The sequence below is a fragment of the Protopterus annectens genome, chromosome 16.part0, assembly GCF_019279795.1.
Source record: "Protopterus annectens isolate FY-2018-M chromosome 16.part0, PAN1.0, whole genome shotgun sequence".
Classification (NCBI taxonomy): Eukaryota; Metazoa; Chordata; order Ceratodontiformes; family Protopteridae; genus Protopterus; species Protopterus annectens.
In genome coordinates, this window is record NC_056750.1 from 244,800,587 (window position 1) to 244,820,358 (window position 19,772).

General features: G+C 39.6%; 1 protein-coding gene across 2 annotated transcripts in view; it reads right to left on the bottom strand.

Moving 5' to 3' along the window:
* RNF31 (ring finger protein 31) overlaps nt 1-19,772 on the bottom strand; it is a 1,258,066-nt gene that overhangs the window by 65,156 nt on the left and 1,173,138 nt on the right. For both annotated transcript variants that reach the window (XM_044058825.1, XM_044058826.1), the window contains exon 21: nt 6,306-6,495. In XM_044058825.1, the coding sequence (XP_043914760.1) occupies nt 6,306-6,495 (190 nt within the window). The remainder of the gene's footprint in view (nt 1-6,305; nt 6,496-19,772) is intronic.

Sequence of the window (19,772 nt, forward strand, 5' to 3'; positions counted from 1 at the left end):
TCACTGCCAACATCTCTTTTTGATTTATGTGCTGATGCATTTCCATGGGAGTCCATTGTCCTTGAATGCATCTGCCGTCCATGTGCGCCCCCTATCCATGGTCTGAGGAGTCTGTTGTAATAGTTTGACTTGTTGGAGCTTTGTTGAAAGGCATGCCAGTGACTTGCTTGAGCCCACCACAAAAATTCCCTTTGCAGGCATGGTATTAGTGGTATTATGTCTTCTAGGTTGTGGCTGTGTTGAGACCACAAGCTTTTTAGGTACCATAGCAGCTTTCTCATGTGTAGTCTTGCCAGAGGGATTAGAAGAATGCAAGATGCCATGAACCCCAGGGCCTGCAGGGTCTTCCTTGCGGTCAGGTGGGTTAGTTTTGCTAGGCTTTTGAAGTAATCTGTTAAATGTTTTTGTTTCTCCTCTGTGAGGAAAGCCATTTGTAGCTGTGTGTCCAGCTTTGCTCCTAGAAAAATAATCTCTTGGGATGGCAGTAGTCTTGATTTTTGAATGTTGACTGTGTATCCCAAAGCCTGCAGCAATTGAATGACATAATCCAAGTGTTTTATCAAGGTTTGTTTGCTGTCTGCTTGTATGAGGCAGTCGTCCAAGTAAGGGTATATTTGAATCCCCTGGAGTCTGCAATGTGCCACTACTGATGCCAGGCATTTCATGAATACTCTGGGCGCAGTAGATAAGCCAAACGGCAATGCTGAGAATTGATAGTGCTCTGTTCCTGCAAGAAATCCGAGGTATCTTCTGCAACTGTGTCTGATAGGGACATGCAGGTATGCCTCCTTGAGGTCCAGAGTAACCAGCCAAGATCCCTTGCCCAGCATGGGAAGAAGTTGCTGTAACGTCAGCATCTTGAATTTTGGCACCATGAGAAAAGTGTTTAGAACGGACAAGTCCAATATAGGCCTCCATTGTTTTTCTTTTCTTGGAACAAGGAACAGTCTTGAATAAAATCCTGGCCTTGTTCCTGAGGAGGAACCTTCTCTATTGCTTTTATTTGTAACAGCTTTGAGACTTCTATGAGTGCCTCTGCCCTTTGATTTTGTGGCAGGTTTGGCATGCCTTGTCCTGTTGGCAAGGTATGGAAGTGGAACCTGTAACCTCTGTCTATTATGTCCAGAATCCAATTGTCCTTTGTTATAATGTGCCAGTTTTCTGAGAATAAAGATAATTTTCCACCTAGAGGTGCTTCTCTTTGAGCCTTGGTAGGCGGAGTGAAAGGTAAGTCATTGTGATTGTCCCTGTGGTGCAGGTGAAGTACCTGTGCCACTTCTCTGATTTTGTGGTTGCCATTGGCCCTGTAGGAGCCTCGGTATTGCCCTCCTGTTCTTTCCCCTTTGAAACTTGTCAGAGTCTGGAAAGGACCAATTCTTTGAAGGCCAATTCCTGCTGAATCTGGGTGGCTGAACCTGGAGGAAATCCTTTACTGTCTGTACTGATTTTGCCTTCTCCTCAATAGACTTCAACACATCCTGAGCATTAGCACCAAAAAGCTTCTGTTTATCCAGAGGTGCGTCCAGGAGCTTTACTTTAACATGATCCGGCAGTGGCTGTTCTTTTAACCAAGCATGTCTACGGATAACAGACCCTGTCATAGCTGCCCTACATGAAGCCTCCAATGCATCATAACCACACTGAAGAAAATGATTGCTAACCTGCTGAGTATTATGAACCAAATCCTGCAATGCCTTTCTATCTATAGGCTCAGGAGAGGCTAGCTTTTTCTGCAAATCATCCAGTAAATAATCTTGGTACTGAAACATATGAAAAAGGCAGTTAAGTGACCTCATGGCAAGGGTGGAAGAGGTATAAACTTTTTTACCCCATCTCTCCAGGGACCTTGCTTCCCTGTCAGCTGGCAGTGGATTTTTGGCTGAGGAGGTAGCCACTCCTTTGGAGCCCTGTGAAATAGTTTCTAGATCCACAGAGTGGGCCTTAAAGAGATGCTTGTGAGTGTCAGGGACCCTGTAATATCTGTCTGGCTTGATAGGAGCAGGAGGGAGAGAATCAGGGGAAGCACTGGAGTCTGAGAATACATCATCCAGGACATCCAAAACTGGAGGGATAGCTAAAGGTCTGTGCTGGGGCAATTTAAGGAAGGTACGTAAGCCTTTTCCTAGAATCTGAAAATTCCTGACCCTGCCACTTAAAATATTCCCTCATAGAGTGGAGGACTTCACCAAAGGAAAAATCCTCTGGAGGAGAGGCAGAGGGAATTGATTCCTTGGCATCAGAGTCCTCATAGGCCTGGAAGGATTCTTCTTGGGTATCTGAATGCTCTGAATCCCCAGAGGCTTCATCTGAAGAGAGGTTGTCTGCCTGCTCAGTTCTAGGCCTTTTTCTCTGTCTGGGTGAGGCTGAGACCCCCGGATAAGAGAGATTAGATCTGCAGCAAGAGACATGATCTGTCTATCAGAAGAAGGGGCCTGAGAAGTAGGTTTAGAATGGGCCTTGGAAGGCCTTGATGGACATAGATATGGTAACTTTGTCCACAGGAATGGTGTCGGGTAGTTCCAGAACTCTGGAGGAAAATCAACAACCGCACCGAGTGGTTGGATTAGTGGAAGAGATGTCGGTCCCGGTCCTTTCGTTTGGTAGTTTGTGCTGTCGGTTGTTCCAACGGCATGATGTAAAGTCTTATTAAAGCAAGCACAGGCAGGGTCTGGGCCCAGGCAAGGAAGGCAGTAAGAATGTAAGTCCTTATGAGGTATTTGTTTACCACAAGACAAACAATTACTTTTTCAATTTGTTCTGAAATCGGCTGAGGCAAGAAAAAATGTTCACCAATGGGGTACTTCGCTTTTAGATGAAAAACACAGGAGCTGACCACTGCTTCTGCCCCAGACTTTGGAATGGCTGCCTGAGGCAGGACAACCCATATGTCAGGACTGCAGTTGCATTCTTGAAGGACATCAGGAGAGAGCATTAAGCTACTTTACTTACTGCTCTACCCATTCATGCAATCTGATGGCCAAACATGCCAAACAGTTTGTTACTCAGGGATATGAATACAGATCTTGACAAAAGGTGGCAAATACTGTAATCCAAACTGTGAGAGAAGCAAAAATTAAGACAGGGGCTCAAGGGAAGTAGGCACTTGTGTAGCCTGCACATTAAATTACAGCGGGCTTTAGTATGGCAGCTCAGACATCCTTGAATACAACACCCATAAAGATTTTGGTGAATACTGATTGCTGGAAAAGATGAACCCAATAAATGCCCCATCAAGGAGGATCTGCTCCTGTCATAAGTTTAGGACAGTAAATTTGCCTCAGAACTGAAAATTTTTTTACGGGATTATGAGAAACACTATGTCAGACTGCTGCAACCTGGCAGAATTTTCTTCTCTGACATATAACAACGGTTAGTGTATTTAAAAAGCAAGGACTTGGATGGTGCAATGCCCCTGTGATGGGGAAAACACTTTTAATGTGCAACAGTGGCTTACACAGTCTGGTGTTACCTCTCATGAATTACATTTATAGGTTTATTAGTTATGAGACACATACAATCCTGTCTTCAACTTCTGATAGGGCAATATTAGATCAAATGTTTAAACATTTCACTGATATTATTAACAAGGCTATGTACACGGATATCAAAAGTCCAAAAACTGAAAGTCAGATGGTCTCTGAAAGGTTCACATGACCTGAAGAACTGCAACAGCATTCTGGGACTTCCCTGGATACAGAAGATTCCAGAGGGTTGGATACCAGTGCCAAAGGCTTCAATGACGCTGACAGATAATTCCCTGATGGTGAAAGGACTGTGCCCTTTATCATTTGACATGTTTCTGAATACCTACAGGAGTGTCCCCTGGTAAAAGGCCAATAACGGTCACTTTTCTTTTCAGAAGACAAGGAAAACTACTGCTTTTTGTCTTGCCTTTGAGGGACTCCCTCAACATTACTGATAAAGATGGTGTCATTCAAGTCATATCAGAAAGGACACACACACAGACACAGGCCCTCCCATACGGTAATTTTCTGAACAAAATTTCATTTCTGATGAACACGGTATGACTGCTTCTCAGTGGACGGCATGTTCAAATAATTAAGATAAACAAAAGTAAAAACTGTCACATTTTAAAGTTAAAACAAAATAATAATAAGGTGAGTTTGGGTCCACTTGCTACAATGTATAACTATAAAGGACTGACAAAAAAGCAGGCAAAGACATCCAAGGGGAGCTACCACAGGGCAAAGTACCTGTCAGAACAAGTTGAACTGCTTATGATCTCTTACAGGAAAAGCACTGTATATTGAAGGTATATGCAGCTAAATAAGACCATGCTCACTAGAACTATCTGGAGGAAAAGTTAATATTTCTTACCAAAGGTGGCTACTATTATGCCCAATATGTACTCCTGCAGTTTTGCAGACCCTAGTAATTCTAATCTGACAAATGCTGCAAAGCTAAGAGAAAGCCATCACGTCATTCCTTGTAATAAGTGGAGATCAACGCATGTGTCTTTACTGCATGCAGCTTTCAGTGAAGACACTTTAAAATGGAAATTACTTCTGTTTACCAATCTCACATTAGCTGGCTGTTATTTTTCGTACAGGAATCCTTATTCAGGGTGTCACTCTTACTCTCAAATTGTTTTTTTGCCTTACCCAGTTTTTGGGCCAGTGGTTCCTACAGCGTTCCCCATGCAGCTGCTTTCTTGCTCCTCACTCTTCCTGGCCGTGTGATACTTGCAGATTCTCTCACATTGTTTACTGTTGCCACTTCCTCATTAAGTGTTGTTCTTACAATCTCCTTTATGCAGCTGCTTCCCTGGGTCCAGCATCCCCATGGTCTGCAGTTCTCACATATTCCCTAACATGTCTGCTCACCTGCTCCAGCCTCTTCCAAGGCTTGTGAGATCCTTAAATTACTTTACAAGAGACATTCTACATCCACTTTTCCCACAAATATGAATCATGCCTTCCTTAGGTCTTATAATAGGATTACACAACAGCTAATCTTCAATCAACCACTTCATGGCATAAATGGATAAAGTCCTGACCATAATACAGGTGACCCAAGTTTGAATAGTGGCTTGGGTACATGTAGGAGTGGACAGGGAATGATGGGAGTGAGCATCTGCTGCCTGCTCACCCATCCTGGGTGAGGGAGGTGGTTCTAGCTTGCCACATGAGTGACACATAGTGGGAGCATGAGTCTACCAATACCACAGTGCTGCATGCAATCACACTGGGAACCCTCAGGGGCAGCTATAGTGGGGCATGGCAGAAGAGGGGGTACTCTGCCAGGGGAGAGGGTAAGCCATCCCGCAGGACCAGTAAGGATGGCCTACTCTCTACCACTCACCTCAAGTGGCTAAACTCATTGGGGTTTCCTGGACAGGATGGGACTGGGTTGCTAGGGCTCTTGCCTGCTAAAGGAATCCCTATCTCCCGTAACTGGGGATGGAATAGGATGACTTGAGTGCAGCTAGAGGACTCATCTGGTTTGGTCCTGTGGGGAGGGTGAAAAGCAAAAGCTGATCTTCAACAAAGCTGACATTATATTTCAGTCCTCTTCCTCACATTGACTGCATACAGCTACAACTAGCAAACCACCTCCTTTACAATTTTGGCACTATTTTTTTGTAGTGGGAGACAACAACAGACAAAAGAAGCAGTGTGCATCACCCTTTGAATACTCAGTTCCCTCTTGGGTGATTAACGCAATCCATTTATGCTTCTTAAATGGGAATATTCACAGAGTCCTTAAGGTACAATTTCCATGACTGATTCTTCATAGTACTTATAATAAAGACGTGGGATCTTGCCTAGTCTTAAACATTACACCACATATATACAGCTGCTACTTTCCGTTGTACTGCAATACCAATACCTGAATTTACTTTGCAGCTTCTATCTTGAGTTGTAATGCAGTATCAATACTTGAACAGGAATGTAGGTGTTGGTGTGAAGTTAGGACCTTGAACCTTCTGGCAAGGGCAAGTGTGCTAACGAGGTAGAAGATTAACTATAGTGGATGTCTCAAACTCTAGTGCACCCCCCCCCCCATAAACACACACACAGACACACACACACACACACACACACACACACACACACACACACACACACACACACACACACACACACACACACACACAAACACCAAAACCCTTCCTAACAAAGCTTTTAGACATATGTTGTCTCATTACTGCAAAAAAGAGTAAATATGTACAGTTCAGGCAGTACTATGCTCTCAAATGCAAGCAGTGACTTATGCAAAGTCGACCTTTAATAAATGTCAAAGGTCTTAAGGTCATCTCCAGACATGTAATTCTGAGCCCTTACCTGCACCAGTCTGCCTCTGTCCTGCTGCATTCTAGCTTTATATGCTTCGGCAGTTTCTCCAGCTGCTTGTCCCTGGAAATCTACATGATAGCGCCGAAGTACAACCTCCAGTTCCTCAACTTCATATAGCACAGCGGGATCGAGTGAGTGTGCATTAATCAGGCTGACCAGGTACTCCTGATAGTGAACTCTGGAATGAGACAAAGGTTGTTAAACAGCTCATCAGTCACTACATTAATACATAACGTCAAAAGTACTGCATTAATACATGCAACTTCATCCTAAAAAAGGATATACTTTTACAATCAGCCTACAAGTGTTAGTATTTACATAAAAAAGATGTTAAAATGAACAAGAGTATCATAGAGGAGTAGAGGAGATGGTTACTGCCTGACTAATCTACACAGGAAGGAAAATGCAGGCTTTTCCTAGGTCAGCAAAGTGTGTTAAAAACATAGTTCTTAGCTTGGCTTTCAGGTTAGCTGTCACAAATGGAACTTTTCTTGGCTGATCAACCCTACATGATCCTTATGCTGTGCACATGAAGGGCTGCCCACCTTTGATGCGGATCGACCCTGAAAGATCCACCTGCTGTATCAGTAAAGAACTATCAAGGCATACTTTTAAAGTGTCTTTAAATGCTAACTTGGGATATCTGCTGTGTTTACAGTGCTGTTCTGCTGCATGCTTGTAGCGTCACTGCTAAAACCTATGGGGGAAGAGGGGTCTGGGATTCCTTGGAAACTTTCCTTTGTTAGAAAGTATTTTCCATCTGGCCAAAGAGGGGAAAAATGACACACATTTTAAGCCCACTGACCTGAATGTTGCGGTTAAGTTCTGTTAAATTGGACTAATTACTTCTTTGGTTACTGTGCTCCCTCTTACTGACAGGCTTCCACTATTTTCTGCAAATACTGTTCATGCCCTCATGGACTCCCACTAGCAGTGGGTGCAGTCTCACACTGCTTCCTGCTAGCAGGAGTGCAGTCATTAATGTAATGACGTACTCCCACTAGCCAGGGGTGCAATCCCACTTTGCTCCGCACACAGACAGATCCTGGGATCCCTCGTTTCTACCTACCCTTCCCACCTATCACCACACTTATTATTTGCATTCTCCTTATTAGAGCCAACACTGACTGCAATCCTGGGCTTTCCAGCAAAAATTACACTTCTCTACCTTCACCATCTCCTGTGTACTAATTAATGCCTTCCTTTCCTCCCACTCCCCAGACATCAAAGAAATGACGCAGTCAAGAATAAAAAAAAAATAGCCCCAACTTTCAGAGTAAAATAAACTGTTGGCCTGTACTGTGCTGACTACTAACCTTAATGATGCAAAAATGGAGCTCCCAGTGTATAGAGTAAGATGCAATAGCAGACTCTCTTCTGAGGCTCCAGGAAAGTGACAAGCAGTTGAATGAACCAATCTTAAGAAATGTCAGCTATCGCCATGGGGACAAAACCAAAGATTGCCTTTGAGTAGAATTCTTCCCAATAGAACACTAAGCAAAGATAATTGAAAACAGCCTTGAGTTTTAGTATTCATCCATTGTGGATATAGCCAGAGACAGCATTTTCCAAAAAAAGAACATGAGAACTGCAGAATATACAGGACCAAAAAGAGGAACTATAAGCCTAACAATCTGTGAGGAAGGCCAATTGGAGGAGGAACCTCTAAAAGAAGTGCTGTAAAGACTTAGTTGCACTAGGCCACTTAAAAAGAACATAGCAAAAATATGCATCTTAATGACAGAAGACCCTGAACTGGGTAACAGATTCCTGAGATGGGAGAATCAATTTGATCTGAGAAGGTCTATACATGTCTTAGGAAGCTCAACAAACAATTCATAATTTAATACTCATTTATGCCCTTTCACTACCCATACCAAATAAAATTAGCTAATGAACACATATCTGTAATGATCCCTGCATAGCATTCTGTTGGAAAGGGCTCTACATGAAAACAATCTCTGTTTTATCAGCATGGTGATATATGATATTTCTTTAGATAAGCTGCACTTTAACAGTGTTCCAGAGCTGAACTTTTTCCACTGTTACTGCAGGACTTAATTATATTGTGTCTGTCAGTTTAAAAGGACTTTAGTATCTAGATTGTGTGGTTTCCCTGCACTTGAGCTCTAAACCCAGCATGTTTACATTAAAAGAGTTTTCTGACTGCACTCTTGTGACAGACGCGTGCTGTGGCAAACCTACCTGAGTTGGGGGCTGCTGGCTGAAAGCTTATTGTGTGTTTTCCTGACTGATCTGTAGCTCTTGCTGTTGTAAAACTTGTTTTTCCGATGCTATACAAGCCCAGTTTGCATGGGTTTGTGTTCAATTCCTCAGAGCTGTTCTTGGTTTGGCTACTTTGCCTGAGAGCTAAACTGAATCTGCTCCATCTAAAGCCATCTGCTGCTAAGAGAAAAAAAAATAAGTATCATTTTTGTACTTCTGCTGATTGTTTTTACTGCACTTAATAAGAATCCTGTATTATTTGTTACATTTCTCACCCTTTAGTAGCGTTTCAAAGCCAAACCACTTCCACTGCTGCTGTTACACTTAATTGCACTGTCTGCTCAATTTACAGGACTCTAGTGTCTAGAGATTGTGTGGTTTTCCCTGCACTTGATGTCTAAAACCAACATTAAGAGGGTTTCATGACTGCCTTCTCGTGGCAGAAGTGTGCTGCAGCAAACCAGTCTGAGTTTGGGGCTGGTGGATGAAAGCTTATGTGTTTTCCTCATTGGCCTGTAAATCCTTTTTATCGATATATACAAGCCTAGTGTTTGTACTAGGCTTCTTTCAGCACAGCGACAGTTAGCAGTGTTCTGTACAGATGCAAATGCTTTCAAATTACAATTTTCCTTAGAATAACTATATCGGCAACCGTTCTCAGTCCCTCTGCTAGTCTAGGAGCATCTGAGTTGTGCACAGAGCAGCATCAACTTATTGGATAGCTGCAGTTCACACGGGGTGTAGCACACATTTGTCAGTGTGCTTTCATACTAGTGCAATCAAATCTACTCACGCTTCTCTTTGGTTAAAACCATAGTAAAAACAACTGAAACCACAGATAGGTGCTTGCCTATCTCTGTGCCCAGCATGGTGGACGTGGGCATCCTGCGGCAATGTAGCAATTGTCTCATGTATACTGACAACCACTTAATCCTGAAACAAACAAACACAGAATGTGAGAGATGTAGTTACACTATGAAAGTTGAGACACAACTCTAACATACTGACAAATCGAATAACAAATAGGTTGTCAGCACATGCACATCATTTCCCTCACTAAATAAGGTCTCGACACAAACTCACATATGCAGAGGTACTCACAAGTAACTTACCAAAGCCTCAGAGGCCTCCCATACACTGCCCTCAGAAACTACTTACAAACAAAACCAAATCAACACCAATCACTACACATTAAACTACACATCACGGTGTCTCCACAAGCAAGCCCCTAAGGCGAAACACCACATATTCAAATATCTTGGTCATAGGAGATTCCATCATAAAACACAAGGACGTCTCTCTCACCAGGCTGGATAAAGAAAGGGTTACAATCAGTTGCTTGTTGGGAGCCAGGATTCTCCAGATCATGCAGGCACTCAGGTCATTCAACCACAAGTACCAGTATGACTCAGTCATAGTCCATGTAGGTGTGAATGACCGGAGATGTACCTCCCTGGAATATATGAAGACAGACATGATGGACCTTTCAGAATATGTGTTGCAGGTGTGTCTGAGCCTCGCATTGGGCAGTATTCTAAACTCATCAAGAATGATACCACACAAACAAACAGGAAATGATTTACTTCAATAATCGGCTTATTTACTGGTATTATTCCAAGGGGATGCAGTATTTGTCTGTCTGGGATGACATGATCAACAGACCACACTGCATTGCCAGTGATAGCCTGTCAAACCAACAGACCTACCGACTTAACAAATTCTTCTAATGCCAACCTGAAGGTACTACTGTTCAGTGCTAGGAGCCTTAACAAGAAACTGCACTTCCTGGAAGCTCTCCTCGCCCTGGAGAATGCTGATGTCTGTGCAGTTACACAGACGTGGCTCAAGGCTGTGGAAAGCACCCCAGCAATGCAAGTCTGCATTGACTATCAAACATTCAGACCACCCTCTGAAAAGGAAAAAACAAAATGAGGAGGCGTTTTCATTTACATAAAAAACAATTACACCTCAAGATCAGTCAAACAGGATAACTCACTTGAGCTACTCCATGTCCAGCTGATCAGAGACAAAATCCCCCACCATTATCATTGCTAGCTACAGGTCTCCAACCATGAGCCAGGAAAACCACTCTGCATACCTGAAGTTACTAGAACAACTTACCATTCAGCCCATCATACTACTCATGGGTGATTTTAACTACTTCTCCATAAGCTAGGAAACATACACAACCACTAACATCCAGGCTCAGAGTTTCCTGGACTTTGCCAATACAAATGCTCTGGAACATCTGGTCCACACTCCCATTAGGGGCTCAAATATCTATCCTTGACATAGAACTCATAACCATAGGGGAGCTCTGCACCCCCCCCCAACTCCACCAGCATACTGTCCTTATTGGTATGATCGGATCACAAATTGGTCTCCCTTGAAATCAATGTTATGGTGGAACCCCAATCAAATTCTAAAACCCTAAAGAATTTTTCCAAGACAAATTACCTTCTATTAAGTGATAGCCTAAGTAATTTTAAAGCTCCCCCTAACTCTGAAAACATGGAGGCCTATGCAGAAGTATACACAAATGCTCTATACAACCACTTAAATAGCAGCACAGAAACTGCAGTACCTGATGAAACTAAACCCAGGTGTAGCTGGAAAAAACAGTCATCCTGGTGGATCCCTGACATACATAGACTATACAACAGAAGGAAGAAATTCCCATCTAGAAGTAAGAGGGAGGGAGGGTGTACAACGGACAGAGAAAAAATCCTTATTAGTCTCAACATGCGTACTGTGGAAAGTACAGTTGTGTACACTTACCATAAATGTAGATGTTCAAGTGTATTCATTGTTGCAGTCATCACACTTGGGTTATCTGCCTGCAGGTAGTCCACAGTCGGCCTGAATACCAGAGTCTTGGTATTTTTGCATTGGATGCTGTCGCTTCTTCCATGATGTCAAGTCGTCAGGGGTATAAAACAGGCAGCCGAAACCATTACATCAGTTTTTCTTGCCCCAAATGTCAGGTGCCCCCCAAATAGGGAGCTAGTATATGGCAGGGAACACCATCAGTAAAAAGTAAATACCAATGCCATTAGGGATGGCCATTGAAAGGAGAGAGAGAGAAAGATAGGGAAAACCAGGGGCCTGGAGGGAGGGAAGCCATGACGGCAACAATGAATACACTCAAACATCTACATTTATGGTAAGTGTACACAAATGTACTATGTTCTCCATGTTTCACTGTTGCACTCATCACACTTGGGTTGATTCCCAAAGCTGAGGAAGGGTGGAGGCAGTCAAGAAGTGTTAGGGCTGGCTAGTAGGCCTTGCAAGACTGCTGTAGCAAATCCAGCCCTGGACTTAGAAAAGATAGGTAAGTGGTAATGCTTGGTGAAGGTGTGAACAGAACTCCAGGTTGCAGCTTCCAGAAAGTCCCTGGTAGGGACTCCCCTGAGAAATGGTGTAGAGGTGGAAGTAGCCCTAGTGGAATGTGGTCTGATCCCCTGTGGGGTAGGTTTACCATGGTGCTTGTAGCAGAAATGGATGTAGTGTGCTATCCATTTGGAAATGGTTTGTTTTGAAATGGCCTTATCCTCTGCCCATGTAGCAAAGCTGACTAGCAGCTGGTCAGATTTTCTGAAAGGCTTAGTCCTGTTAAGGTTGAATATGAATATATATATATATATATATATATATATATATATGAACATATATGAATATGAATATGTTGAAAAGTATAGGGCATATTACAGATCCTTGTGGGCCACAATTAGTTACTGACAAGAAGGTGGAGAAATCATTTTCAATTTCACTGCTTGTGCTCATTTTGATAGATAGCTATAGAACCACTGCAGTGAAGAGTTGGTGAGCTCCAGAGATGAGAGTTTATATAAAAGTTTCTGGTGGAGGAAATTATCCAAAGCATTTGATAAGTCTGGGAAGATGGTGTAGACTAAACAGTTGGAGGCAATGTTGTTTCCCAGTCTATAAAGGGTAGTTAGTCTTCCATAAATAGAGTGTTTGGTTGGATAGAAAGTGCCTCCATTTGCTCTGTATAAGAGTTGTGGGATTATTGAGACATAGATGGTGACCTATGGCTTTCAAAGCTATGGTAAGGTACACTATGGTGATTTGCACATGGATAAACTCTAGGATATCATCCTGTTTAACCAGCCTTGAGGTATAAATTGTTGCTAGTATAGATCGAGATACCTCCAAGTTTATTCCCTGTCTATGTGGCTAATGGTCCACATATACAGTATGTGGAAGGTACTGTAACCTTGCACTGCCGGATACTTAGCTGACTGTAGATGTGCACCAGCATCCTTTTCCATGAATTTGAGTCTTAACATAAGCAGTTCATTTGCTTTTATTAAATTAGAGAAAGTTGTCTGATCAGTTTGGACAACCTCATCTTCAAGGGAATTCCTGTTTGCCCATTTGGTTCTTCATACTCTCTAATTTACATATTCTCCATTCTAGAATATCAGGCAAATCTTTGTGCTCCCACATGAAAGTTCATCATGTGGCTCCTCTCCATTGCCTCGTAAGGTATCAGCAGTCCTCAAGAGCCAGTGGATACAATAGTAAATAGCTTAAGACTGTCTTTCTTTCTTGGACATCTCAAGGTCATAGGTTAGCTACCTGCTTTTATGTTCCTTACTTATTTATGAGTTGCCTTAAAACTTGGGAGTCCCATGACTCTAGCTTGTTACTTATGATTGCCAATTAAAGCAATGTTTAAGAATAATTAGAGATTCTTTCTAGATTTTTATAGAGGCATAGGAGATTACTAGGTTAACTGCTCAATGGTCTTACAAGCTTAAGCCAGTTTTACCCAGATTTTACCAAATTTTCTATCCCTAGAAGAAAGATAACAAGAGTCAACAATTGGGGATGTATGTATGTATGTATATATACATATATATATATATATATATATACATATATATATATATATATACATATATATATATATATATATATATATATACATATACATATATATATATATATACATATACATATATATATATATATATATATATATATATGTACACTGAAAAAACTCTTTAAAATTCAACGAATAACTGAAATTATATCCAAAAAACTTCGTAAAAATCAGAATTATCCAATAGCAATGTCGAAAAAACACACTGACAGCCAGTAATTAGCGCTTTCATCCAATTTAATATGTTGGACTTCTTCAGAATAACATACAATTACAATACAATCCTGTATATATAACCAAGGTAATGGTGAAATGACAAGTCATACTGTAGACCAATTAGGAAATATAACTCATGAATTATGTAATAAGAATCCTGTTGAAGCAAGACATTCCACTAACTGAATTATGTATAATGTATTTAGAACCCTGTTCAAAATTAAACAAAGCCTACCACTAGTAAATGTGTAGTTAGTTGTGCCATTTCAAAAAACATTTAATGTTTACACTTTCATTTAGTCCAGGTGGGGCATTAGCATTTAACCTTAGTTGCCATCTTAATTCTTTAACCTCCAATAAAGTATTTCTATCCCCAAAAAACATATGAACATAATCAAGCACAATGAATTTAAATCCTGTAGACAAAGGACATATATGACTGTGTTTAGCTAGGGCATTACTAAAATCACATTTTCTTATAGCCGCACAATGCTCCTTGATTCTTGTAGACAGCTTGCTTATTGTTTTACCAATATAAAATGCTGAACACAATGTGCAGATAGCTGCATAAACAACATTGTCTGAATTGCAGTCAAAATATGTAATATATTTTATTTTAAAATTATTATGTTTAAAAGTATATGAGGCACCTGTAAGAATATTCTTACAGGCAACACATTTTCCACAAGCAAACATCCCTTTATTACTGTGAATGACAGGGGGTGTAACAATAAATTGAGTGTCTCTATTTTCAAATAGAGAACGTAAAGATTTAATTTTTTTCTGTGTAAAAACAGAACCTAGCCCTAATTTGTTGTCAACCTCCTGGCTGGAGGTAAGAATATCCCAGTTATTATAAAACACTTTCTTAATAGCTATAGAGTCCCTGCAAATAGGAACTGGGAAACTAGTGAATCTATCTATAGAGTTATGTGTAGAAAGAGAGTGTCCTGAATTATGTATTTGAGAAACGTACTGATAGGTGCAGGACAAGGGAGTAGTCCGTGATTCAAACATAGTATTGGTTATATCATTTAAATGGGATACACTAAAATTACACACAAATAAGATACTTCATAAGGGAACATTTCTTACCCCATTTTCATTTTTACATTAACCCTTTCTTTTCCACAATATTCTCATAAGAAATAATTTTAAATTCAATAGGATAATTTTTTTTTTTTTAATTTATTTAATACTTATTATAAATGGTTTTATAAAGCAGGAATGATTTGTACAGCTGCAATTTTTATGTATTTATTTATTTCATTCACAGAAGCAAACACTATCTATTTAGAAAGCTTAAAGCATTTCATAAGTTTTTGTTTAGACACACTCAACTGCAAAGAAACTGTCAACAGAAGTGAGTTTTTTCCCTACAGAAGCACTATATAAAAGTGTAATGAATTATTCATGAGTACATACGCAAAAAAACACAAGATTGGTTGATTTTAAACTTTTAATTTAAATAAATGATGAGTTTTAATTAAGCAATTAACCTAAGCAAGGTATAAATATGTGTCAGTTATTGCCCATTTTACATCTGATGAAGTCATTTGTTTTGTAAGGATGAAAACGTACTGTGGTAAATAAAGACGTTAATGTGCTTTTGAACTTTGGATTGTGGCTCCGTTTTGTTCTTGGTAGCGTAACCAATTTTGGACTGATAAAGTAATCCTTATCCGGTTTCCAGACATACTTTCTTTCTTTTTACTATATCATTTATAGTGTTACTACACTCATTGGTCACAAGGGGAGTAGTCTGTATTTCATTCATACTATTGTTTGTATTTTTCTTCGGAGAGAAGCCTTTTAAAAGAATAGGAGGATAATTAGTGTGCCTTAAAAAGACTACATCTTTAACAATAGAATTCAGTAAATCAGTAGGGTAACCTCTCTCTATAAGTAAGGAACTAAAAACATCACATTCATGTAGAAAAACATTATCATCAGAAATAATCCTAGACAATCTGATGTACTGACCTCTGGCCATATTAACTTTCATAAATAGAGGATGCATACTGCAGAAATGTAAATAACTATTTCTGAATGTCTTTTTCCTAAATATAGTACTGTTCCAAGTTAAAGAATTTGTATCAATGGAAATAAGTACATCTAAAAAGTTTACTTGCTTCCCAAAAGCTGAAATCTTAAACTTTAGAAATGGAATACTATCAGATAAGGAATTAATAAATGTAAACAAATCAGACTCACATCCCTTCCATACAAAAAAGAGGTCATCAATGTAACGTCGGTACAGAAGAATATTATTAAAACCAGGTAAATATACTAGAAAGTTACATTCCCACCAGGCTAGTGCTAAATTTGCAAAGGCAGGAGCTAGTTTAGCCCCCATAGCTACACCTTTAGTTTGATGAAAAGTCTTAAAGTGAAAAAAATAGTTAATACTATAGAAGTTAGGGAGCAAATCATGTTAATTTTTTCCTGTGAGAAGGTGGTAAATTTTGATAAATAATTTCTTAAGTATTCTATGCCTATATCATGAGGAATGTTAGAATACAATGATTCAATATCTAAAGTAACTAAAATAGTATGTTCATTAGTAGGAGGGTTGAGAAAAAGGAGATTAAGGAAATCCCATGAATCCCTTAGAAAATAGGGTGAAACTTGTACTAAAGGGTTTAATACAAAATCAATAAATTCTGCTATACCTTCTGTCTTAGTTTTCTTGTTCGACACTATGTGTTTAAAAGGAGGATTAAACTGGTCCTTATGTATTTTAGGAATTCCAAAGAATTTTCCTAGTTGGGGATCTGACACAGTTAAAAAATCAGCTATTACATCACAAATCTGTTTAGATTTATGTAATGCAATAATAGTTCAATCTATATGTTTAAAAGCCCGAAGGACATCTGTTATGGTAGCCATAGCATAAAACTCACTGTTATTAAGGTCATTTAATAAAATACGAGTGTATTTATCTTGTTCCATCAACACTATACCTGAGCCCTTATCAGCTCTCATGATTCTTAGTGATCTGTCTGCTGATAAGGAATTTAAGGCAGTTAACTGTTCATTAGTAAGGTTGAACCATTTACAAGTACAGTTATGCTTTAAAACATATCGCAAAGCATTTTCACATAACTTAAGAAAGATATGTAAGGTATTACATAGTGGTGGGTTATATAAGTTTTTCTTGACAGGTAGCTTAGTGTAAGAATATAGTACATTTTCATCTTCATCTTCTACATCATATACATCTTTGTGAAATAAAAGTTTTAAATTAAGTTTCCTAACATATACACGTAAATCTATTAATAAAGAAGAAATGTCAGCACGGTAGGCAGGAATAAAAGAAAAACCTAGTTTCAGTAAGCTGTTGAAATTATCAGGTAAAAATCTGCCAGATAAATTGAAAACTTCAGAATCTGGTATATATGTTTCTACAGGTAAGGAGTTGCAGTTAACATTAACTAAGTTATTATTAGAAACATTCAGCGTGTGGGAGCTGTTACCAGAAACATTCAGAGTGTGTGAGCTGTTATCAGAAACATTCAGCGTGTGTGAGCTGTTATCAGAAACATTCAGCGTGTGGGAGCTCTTCTTGGTCTTCCTCGTGGTTGGCCTCTTTCTAAAAAATGAGTGTTTCTTAGGGAATAAGAACGAGTAGTGGGAGAATTTGTAAGGAAACCTCTTTCCCCATGATTCATTTGTCTTCCTTCGCCTCTGTAGGATGAAAGTCTCCCTCTTCTTCTGGTGATCATGGGGGAGGGGAGCATGGTCCGAGTATTTTTGGATAAAAAATTAGAGTCTCTGTCATCTAAGATATTCATTGTAGTAGGTCCTGGTGAATTTAAGAGACGTAAAGGATTTGCTAAAACAGATGGGGAAGTAATAGGAACACAGCCGGCAGAATTGTGTATATTAATAGGATGGGAAATGCCTACTTCTGTATTAGACATCCGAGGGGTGTTATGATCAGACAACACTGCAGTGGGAAAGCTTTGCATAGCAAGATCAGACTGTGGAGTTGTAGTAGTATATATAGAATTTTGGTGGGAAGGCAAAGCAATAACCGTTGGATTGTTTATGTCTTGATGTGCCGCCTGCATTGTCTGATTATCCGATCTCATAGAATCTGTGGTAGTTCTCATAAAATTGTTGGTGGCAGAACTACTGTGGTCTGCAGAATTACCAGTAAACACATTTCCATATTCTTCTTCTGGTCTTTCAGAATTAATAGTAGATCTTCCAAAATTTGTAGAAGTAGGACCGCTGTGAGCCGTAGGGTAATTATTGAACAAATTCCTGTAACTATATATGTATCCTCCATCAGTTCTTAAGGGATATGCTTGATTATGCTTGTATTGGAGCACATCTCTCTGTAGCTTATGTTTTTTAGTTCTCTAAACTTAAATAATCCAGAGGTTCAACTACAGTTTCTTCTAAATGGAAATATTATCACTAATCATAAGGAACCTACAAATACAGTATCTGAATCATCGGCACAACAGATTCCTACTACAGTTCATTTGAATGAGATGCCAGTTCAGGTTCCTACTACAGTTCATTTGAATGAGATGCCGGTTCCTACTGGTCAGACTTATACGCAGTCAACTGCTGTACATTTACAAAACAATAAACTGAACAATGAGTTCCTGGTTCCTGACAGCAGATCTAATGTACAATCAAATGCTGTAACTTTAGAGAACAATGCACGGAATAATACTTATAACAGACTGTCTAATTTACCCACTTTACAAATTCCGTTGATGCATGGTAACACCACTTTACCTGTCACTGGACAACAAACTAGTCCTTTAGCATTTCAGAGACTTAATATACAGCAACCGTTACCTACCCAACAACATATACATGTAAATGTTTCAGAAGACCTGTTGTCTTTCACCAACACGGAAAATGTACCTAACCCATTTGCAGAGGTAAATAACATTAATGAATCTCCTGATTTCATGCATTCTAGACAGTCTACTGCAACAAATAATTTGAAACAGATGCTTTTTAGGCTTGAAAGACTTTTCATTGCTTTTAAGAATTTACAATATGATAACTTCTACCTTTCATTTTGTTTGAGCAAGGAAATAGTCCCATTAGGTCTTAGAATTATGAAGTTTCCTAATAATCTCACAAGGGACTCCAAGTTATATAAGGAACTGGAAGTTTTGTATAACACTACTGGCTTAATAGTGATTAGGTCTCTTATAGAGCATAATAAACTGAGACTGTCTGACATTTCTCAAGAAATCCATAACCTACATTCGGTGATTATTAAACATCAAGATTTACATCTTTTATTACATGTCTTCAATGGTATTCATGCTAGAGTAACCCGACATGTAGCTACCATAGTTCACCAGAAAAAACGTAAGCTACAGAGAGATATGCTCCAATACAAGCATAATCAAGCATATCCCTTAAGAACTGATGGAGGATACAGATATAGTTACAGGAATTTGTTCAATAATTACCCTACAGCTCACAGCGGTCCTACTTCTACAAATTTTGGAAGATCTACTATTAATTCTGAAAGACCAGAAGAAGAATATGGAAATGTGTTTACTGGTAATTCTGCAGACCACAGTAGTTCTGCCACCAACAATTTTATGAGAACTACCACAGATTCTATGAGATCGGATAATCAGACAATGCAGGCGGCACATCAAGACATAAACAATCCAACGGTTATTGCTTTGCCTTCCCACCAAAATTCTATATATACTACTACAACTCCACAGTCTGATCTTGCTATGCAAAGCTTTCCCACTGCAGTGTTGTCTGATCATAACACCCTCAGATGTCTAATACAGAAGTAGGCATTTCCCATCCTATTAATATACACAATTCTGCCGGCTGTGTTCCTATTACTTCCCCATCTGTTTTAGCAAATCCTTTACGTCTCTTAAATTCACCAGGACCTACTACAATGAATATCTTAGATGACAGAGACTCTAATTTTTTATCCAAAAATACTCGGACCATGCTCCCCTCCCCCATGATCACCAGAAGAAGAGGGAGACTTTCATGCTACAGAGGCGAAGGAAGACAAATGAATCATGGGGAAAGAGGTTTCCTTACAAATTCTCCCACTACTCGTTCTTATTCCCTAAGAAACACTCATT